Source organism: Lipophrys pholis (genome assembly GCF_963383615.2).
Source record: "Lipophrys pholis genome assembly, chromosome: 15".
NCBI lineage: Eukaryota > Metazoa > Chordata > Actinopteri > Blenniiformes > Blenniidae > Lipophrys > Lipophrys pholis.
The window spans coordinates 27,520,855-27,528,354 of NC_137642.1; the positions used below are offsets into that span (position 1 = coordinate 27,520,855).

Sequence of the window (7,500 nt, forward strand, 5' to 3'; positions counted from 1 at the left end):
ACTGTCCTCGTTCTCCACCAGGTGATGGAGAACAATCGGCTCCATTCAGAATGGAGGTTACCAGAGAGCAGGAAGACTGTCCTCGGTCTCCACCAGGTGATGGAGAACAATCGGCTCCATTCAGAATGGAGGTTACCAGAGAGCAGGAAGACTGTCCTCGTTCTCCACCAGGTGATGGAGAACAATCGGCTCCATTCAGAATGGAGGTTACCAGAGAGCAGGAAGACTGTCCTCGGTCTCCACCAGGTGATGGAGAACAATCGGCTCCATTCAGAATGGAGGTTACAAGAGAGCAGGAAGACTGTCCTCGTTCTCCACCAGGTGATGGAGAACAATCGGCTCCATTCAGAATGGAGGTTACCAGAGAGCAGGAAGACTGTCCTCGGTCTCCACCAGGTGATGGAGAACAATCGGCTCCATTCAGAATGGAGGTTACCAGAGAGCAAGAAGACTGTCCTCGGTCTCCACCATGTGTTGGGGGACAATCAGCTCATCGGCTCTGCTCTCCTCGGGGTTAGCTGTTAGCTTTGGCTCAGTTGAGCCCATCGATCCTGATTTATTCTCCGTGCCGCTCACCAAACCTCTAACTACGCATTCAGCGCAGCACAAAACACAAGGGGGCGTACGCAGAACCTGTGGGCTGTAATTGGTTCTCTACAGCATCACGTGACCACGGGATCTGTGATTGGTTCACACTGCCTGATGTGTTGTACATTCAGTAGTTTATATTGGAGGATTTTTCACTGTCTGGTGTGCTGTAGAGGCAGCAGGAGGCGGAGGCGCCAACCGTGTTCAGCCCATGTTTTCCCAGGTTATCCAGTGTTTTCCGATGGTTTCCGAGGTTATCTGAGTTTCTCCGAGGTTATCCGATGGTCTCCGAGGTTATCTGAGTTTCTCCGAGGTTATCTGAGGTTCTCCGAGGTTAGCCGATGGTTTCCGAGGTTATCTGAGTTTCTCCGAGGTTATCTGAGGTTAGCCAATGGTTTCCGAGGTTATCTGAGTTTCTCCGAGGTTATCCGATGGTTTCCGAGGTTATCTGAGTTTCTCCGAGGTTATCTGAGGTTCTCCGAGGTTAGCCGATGGTTTCCGAGGTTATCTGAGGTTCTCCGAGGTTAGCCGCGGGGATGGCTGTGGGTCGGGTGAGTCTCGAGTTCTGACTCGGAGGTGAAATGTCGTCCCTCCTCAGAACTACAGACGCCTGCAGACAGATTTTATGGAGGACGACCACGAGCGCATGGTGTCAGTGACGTCACTGTCAGTGCAGCTGTTCACCGTCCCCACGATGGTGAGTACGGCTCCTCCTCCTCCCCCTCCTCACCTGCACACGCCTCTCTCTGTCTCCCCCGGCCGGTGCTGCTGGTAGATGTACCAACGCTTGCAGAGCGACTACGTGAAAGACGACCACGACCGTGAGTTCTCCATCACCGACCTGTCGGTGCAAATGTTCACCGTCCCATCTCTGGTGAGTCCTGCGGGACGTCCCGACTCGTCCTCCGGGCGCCGTTCTGCTCCCGACGGCGGCGCCGTGTGCACGCACATCACCACCTCACAGGAAGTCTGAGCCAGGAGATAAATTACCTCCTCTAGTCACTGGACAGAGGTTCAAACGTGTTGTTACCATGTTACTCACTCACAGTAACATGTGATTCATTAACATCTCATCACTGTGAAAAACATGTTATTAATGAGAAATGTGTTCACGTTATTAACATGATATAAACATGTTGTTGATGATAAACATGGTCACATGTTGATAACTTCCTAATAGCATGTTATGTTTACAACATGCTATCAACATATAAACATCTTAATAACACTTTAATAACTATAAGCATGTCCAAAAGTTAACATGTTAACGTGTGACATGTTGGTAACATGTTGATGATGTGTGGAAATTATGCTCTGAGGCTATGAATGTTAATAACATGTTTATTACACGTTAGAACCGTCAGCACATCCGTGTGTGTGTGTGTGTGTGTGTGTGTGTGTGTGTGTGTGTTCAGGCTCGGATGCTGATGGTGGAGGAGAACCTGATGACCACCATCATCAGGACCTTTGTGGACCACCTCCGTCACAGAGACCTTCAGGGGCGGTTCCAGTTTGACCGCTACACGGCTCAGCAGGCCTTCAAGTTCGGACGAGTCCAGAGTCTCATCGGGGACCTCAAGTGAGCTCCAGACCCCCTGTAGACCCGAGTCCTGCTCCCAGCCCCCCTGCTGTAATGTGTGTGTGTGTGTGTGTGTGTGCAGGTACATCCTAATCAGTCCTCCGTCTCAGTGGAGCGATCAGCTCAGACTGAAGTTCCTTGAAGGCCTGGAAGCTTTTCTCAAGTTGCTCAAGTGTATGCAGGTAAACTGGAGGAACCGGTCCTGGTCCAGGTCTGTCCTGGTCCTGGTCCTGGTCCAGGTCCAGGTCCAGGTCCAGGTCTGCCCTGGTCCTGGCTCATAGGCTGTGTGTGTCTCAGGGTATGGATCCGGTGGTGCGGCAGGTGGGGCAGCACATTGAGATGGAGCCTGAGTGGGAGGCGGCCTTCACCCTGCAGATGAAACTCACTCATATCATCTCCATGATCCAGGAGTGGTGCTCCACTGACGTAAGCATACATGCTACATGCTACACGCTACGGGGTACAACCTACATGCTACAGGGTACAGGCTCCATGTTATGGGGTGCAGGGTACAGGCTCCATGTTACGGGGTACAGGGTACAGGCTCCATGTTATGGGGTGCAGGGTACAGGCTCCATGTTATGGGGTGCAGGGTACAGGCTCCATGTTACGGGGTACAGGGTACAGGCTCCATGTTACGGGGTACAGGGTACAGGCTCCATGTTATGGGGTGCAGGGTACAGGCTCCATGTTACGGGGTACAGGGTACAGGCTCCATGTTACGGGGTACAGGGTACAGGCTCCATGTTATGGGGTGCAGGGTACAGGCTCCATGTTATGGGGTGCAGGGTACAGGCTCCATGTTACGGGGTACAGGGTACAGGCTCCATGTTACGGGGTACAGGGTACAGGCTCCATGTTATGGGGTGCAGGGTACAGGCTCCATGTTACGGGGTACAGGGTACAGGCTCCATGTTACGGGGTGCAGGGTACAGGCTCCATGTTACGGGGTGCAGGGTACAGGCTCCATGTTACGGGGTACAGGGTACAGGCTCCATGTTATGGGGTACAGGGTACATGCTCCATGTTACATGCTACTCACTCCAGGGTACATGCTATATTTTAAATTCCATGCTGCACACCATAGATGCAATATAACACTTCAACATGCTGCTTGTAAGCTGCTCCAATGAGCGTGCACCATACTTGGTAGTTTATAGTTGTGTGTGTGTGTGTGTGTGTGTGTGTGTGTGTGTGTGTCAGGAACGTGTTCTCATCGAGGCCTATAAGAAGTGTCTGAGCGCGCTCACTGAGTGTCAGGGCGGCCTGGCAGACGGTGAGCAGCCAATCAGCTTGAGTCTGGCCGGTCACTGCGTGGAGACGTTCAGGTGTCAGGTGTCTCAGGACAAAGTGTCCATCCACCTGCCCGTGTGCAGACTGCTGGCAGGTACATACACACACACACACACACACACACACACACACACACACACACACACACACACCCACACACACACGAACATGAGTTGTACACACTCTCATTGCCCTTCTTCCCCCACCAGGCCTGCATGTTCTCCTCAGCAGGACGGAGGTGGCGTCTCGTTACCCTGAACAGCTTCCTCTGGTCAGTAACTTAGTCCTCACAGCACACGACTACACACTGACTTACTGTCTGTCTGTCGACTGACTGTTGACTTACTGACTATAGACTGGTGACTGTAGACTGACTGACTGTAGCTCACTAACTTCCCCGTCTGTCCTCAGGGTGAACTCAGCCCCCCCCTGCTCATCGAACTGCCCCTGCGCTGCCTGGTGCTCTGTGCCCAAGTGCATGCTGGGATGTGGAGGAGGAATGGGTTCTCCCTCATCAACCAGGTGGGTCGGCTGCTGGGAGCTGATTGGTCGGCTGCTGGGAGCTGATTGGTCGGCTGCTGGGAGCTGATTGGTGGAAGAAGGTTCAGTCCTGTTTATGTTTGTTGTTCCCTTCCAGATCTATTATTATCACAACGTCAAGTGCAGGGTGGAGATGTTCGATAAAGATATCACCATGCTGCAGGTAGAAAATCACTCTACTGTCACTCTACTGTCACTCTGTCTCTACTGTCACTCTACTGTCTGTATTGTCTCTCTACTGTCATTCTACTGTGCCCTGTCACTCTACTGTCACTATGCTGTCTCTCTACTGTCACTGTCTCTCTACTGTATCTGTACTGTCAGTCTACTGTCTCACTACTCTCTCTACAGTCACTGCCTCCCTACTGTCACTCTACTGTCACTCTACTGTCTCTACTGTCTCTACTGTCACTACTGTCACTCTACTGTCACTCTACTGTCTTAACTGTCACTCTACTGTCACTACTGTCTCTCTACTCTCACTACTGTCACTGTCTCCGTACTGTTACTCTACTGTCTCACTACTGTCTCTAGTGTCACTCTACTCTCTCTACTCTCACTGCTGTCACTGTCTGTACTGTCACTCTACTGTCACTACTGTCACTCTACTGTCTTAACTGTCACTCTACTGTCACTACTGTCTCTCTACTGTCACTGTCTCCATACTGTGACTCTACTGTCTCTAGTGTCATTCTACTCTCTCTACTGTCACTACTGTCACTGTCTTTACTGACCGTCTCGTTGTGGACCAGGCTGGGGCATCCATGATGGATCCAAACCACTTCCTGATGATCGTCCTGAGCCGGTTTGAGCTCTTCTACATCTTCAGCTCTGCAGACATCAGGAAGAGATACAGAGAGGCCAACAAGGTCAGTCGGGATTCTACTGACGCTCCTGTCCACATTCTACTGACTCTACTATCCACATTCTACTGACGCTCTACTGACAGTTCAGGGTCTGACTGTGTCCACAGGACCTGGTCCAGCAGAACACTCTGATCGAGGAGATGCTTCATCTCATCATTATGGTCATTGGTGAGTCCATCAGAGGTTGACCAGCACTCGGGGTGGGGGAGGGTGGTGGGGGGGGGGTCAGAGGTTCCAGGGCCCGTCATGTGACTCTGGGCTGACTGACGGAGGTGTGTATTCCAGGTGAGAGGTACGTGTCCGGTGTGGGACAGGTAGAGTCCTCAGAGGATGTCCGAAGAGAGATCATCCACCAGCTGTCCATCAGACCCATGTCTCACAGTGAACTGGTGAAGGCCCTGCCCGAAAACGTGAGTGTGCGTGCGTGTACGTGTGCGTGTGCGTGCGTGCGTGCGTGTGTGTGTGTGCGTGATTTTAACTCTCACGCTGTGTTTCAGGGCAATAAGGAGACGGGTGTGGAGAGAGTCATCGACACCGTGGCTTCATTCAAGTCAGTGTTTTCTCTTGTACCTTAAAGCCCCGCCCACCTGCAAGTGTCAGGTGTAGGTGGCGGGTGTGGCTGTTGTTCTGACTGGTTGTACTGTCCTCACAGGAAACCTGGTGTGACGGGCCGGGGTCTGTATGAACTCCGTCCTGAGTGGAACAAACACTTCAACCTGTACTTCCATCACTACAGCAGAGCCGACCAGTCCAAGGTAAACCCCCAATATCCCTCACAACCCTAACCCTAATGATCAGGGTTTGGTGGGGTATTGATCGGGGTTTGGGGGGGTATTGATCGGGTTTGGTGGGGTATTGATGGGTGAGTGTGTGTTTGGTGTTTCAGGCTGAGGAGGCTCAGAGGAAGCTGAGGAGACAGAACGGAGAAGACACAGGTAGACCACCTGTAACTTCCACATCACTGTGATGCTTCTATCAGCTGGTTGCCATCATAACATGTGTGTGTGTTTTTCAGCACTGCCCCCCCCACTCCCGCCCCCCCTCTGCCCTCTGTTCGGCAGCCTGGTGAACCTGCTGCAGTGTGACGTCCTGCTGGCTATAGAGGGCGCTGTGCTCCAGTGGGCCGTGGAGCCCAGCGGGGGAGGATGGACCGAGTCTATGCTGCAGAGGGTGAGGGGGGGGGGGAGTAGGATGGTGGCGTGTGTGGGTCCATTCGGCGGGGGGGGCGGGTATTGTGTTTAATACATGGTGTGTCTCTCACCTGCAGGTGCTCCACCTGGTGGGTCTGGCTCTCCTGGAGGAGCAGCAGCAGCTGGAAAACTGCAGTGGAGACGAAGACGTCACCTTCAAGTACACCTGCAAGATCACACGTCAGTAGTGTGTGTGTGTGTGTGTGTGTGTGTGTGTGTGTGTGTGTGTGTGTGTGTGTGTGTGTGTGTGTGTGTGTGTGTGTGTGTGTGTGTGTGTGTGTGTGTGTGTGTGTGTGTGTGACACAACATTTTGTCCGTTTACAAACAAAAATCAGTGGAAGCGTGGTTGTCATGTTGGGCCACTAGTGGGTGCTGTTGTTGTTCTTGAAGCTGTGAGTGTGTGTGTGACGGTGGAGGACTCTGCTGGTTTCAGGTCCTGGAGAAGCTCCTAGTACCTCAGGAAGTGTCCTGGCTCTGCTGGAGAGTCTGCAGAACGCTCCTCACCTGGAGGTCCACAAAAACATGATCACCTGGATCCTCAAGGTGAGGTCACCGTGAGGTCACCGTGAGGTCACTGTGAGGTCACCGTGAGGTCACTGTAAGGTCACTGCGATCATGAAGATGCGAGTCCTCATGTTTGTTTGTCTGTTTACAGATGGTGTCCAGCATCAAAACGATGAGAGAACGAACGTCATCATCCTCCTCCGTCACCATCAGTCAGGGCGGCGGTCTGGAGGAGGTGAGACAGCGCCATGGTCGTCCTCAGTGGAAGCAGAGTGCTGTCTGTGGTTCTGACTGTCTGTGGTTCTGACTGTTTGTGGTTCTGTGGTTCAGACGCTCAGAGACAAGGACAAGGCGGAGAGGAAGAGGAAGGCGGAGATGGCTCGGCTGCGCAGGGAGAAGATTCTGGCTCAGATGTCTGAGATGCAGAAACATTTCATCAATGAGAACAAAGAACTCTTTCAGCAGAGTCTGGAGGAGCTGGAGGCGTCCACATCTACAGAGCTCAGGTACACCTGGAACACACCTGCACACACCTGGAATACACTTCCACACACCTGGAATACACCTGCACACACCTGTGTTGCAGACATTGTTACAGCTGTGCAGTGTCTGAACACACCTGTCGCTGTGTGCTGCCCTACTTTCCGGATGACATTAAGGTGGTGTCCTTCCTCTTTGTAGTCCTCCCAGCTCTGCACTCACCTGTGCATCTCAGGTGTGTGTTGGACCGAGAAGAGTGGGCGGGGCTGAGCGGCGTCAGCTGGTGACCTGTATCCTGTGTCAGGAGGAGCAGGAGGTCAGAGGTCACGGCAGAGCCATGGTGCTGGCAGCGTTCGTCCAGAGATCGACCGTTTTATCCAAAAACCGCCAGCGCAGCCTGCCCAGCTCAGGTGGGCGGAGTCATACTCTGACATCATCAACAACCAATCAGTGTTCATGG

The 7,500-nt window shown here is 52.8% G+C and overlaps 1 protein-coding gene across 4 annotated transcripts in view; it reads left to right on the forward strand.

Moving 5' to 3' along the window:
- The window catches only part of ubr2 (ubiquitin protein ligase E3 component n-recognin 2), a gene marked incomplete at its 5' end in the record, with an annotated part of 17,145 nt that overhangs the window by 4,446 nt on the left and 5,199 nt on the right, over positions 1-7,500 (forward strand). For 2 of the 4 annotated variants that reach the window (XM_080481893.1, XM_080481891.1), the window contains 20 exons: positions 1,187-1,285; positions 2,004-2,167; positions 2,250-2,349; positions 2,465-2,593; positions 3,371-3,554; positions 3,670-3,731; positions 3,872-3,982; positions 4,098-4,163; positions 4,753-4,869; positions 4,974-5,034; positions 5,152-5,276; positions 5,364-5,416; positions 5,519-5,621; positions 5,753-5,801; positions 5,882-6,036; positions 6,134-6,236; positions 6,490-6,599; positions 6,712-6,795; positions 6,891-7,066; positions 7,242-7,450. In XM_080481893.1, the coding sequence (XP_080338019.1) occupies positions 1,187-1,285; positions 2,004-2,167; positions 2,250-2,349; positions 2,465-2,593; positions 3,371-3,554; positions 3,670-3,731; positions 3,872-3,982; positions 4,098-4,163; positions 4,753-4,869; positions 4,974-5,034; positions 5,152-5,276; positions 5,364-5,416; positions 5,519-5,621; positions 5,753-5,801; positions 5,882-6,036; positions 6,134-6,236; positions 6,490-6,599; positions 6,712-6,795; positions 6,891-7,066; positions 7,242-7,450 (2,260 nt within the window). Of the gene's footprint in view, positions 1-1,186; positions 1,286-1,363; positions 1,463-2,003; positions 2,168-2,249; positions 2,350-2,464; positions 2,594-3,370; positions 3,555-3,669; positions 3,732-3,871; positions 3,983-4,097; positions 4,164-4,752; positions 4,870-4,973; positions 5,035-5,151; positions 5,277-5,363; positions 5,417-5,518; positions 5,622-5,752; positions 5,802-5,881; positions 6,037-6,133; positions 6,237-6,489; positions 6,600-6,711; positions 6,796-6,890; positions 7,067-7,241; positions 7,451-7,500 lie in introns of all 4 variants that reach the window. The other 2 variants (XM_080481894.1, XM_080481892.1) reach the window with 1 other exon arrangement.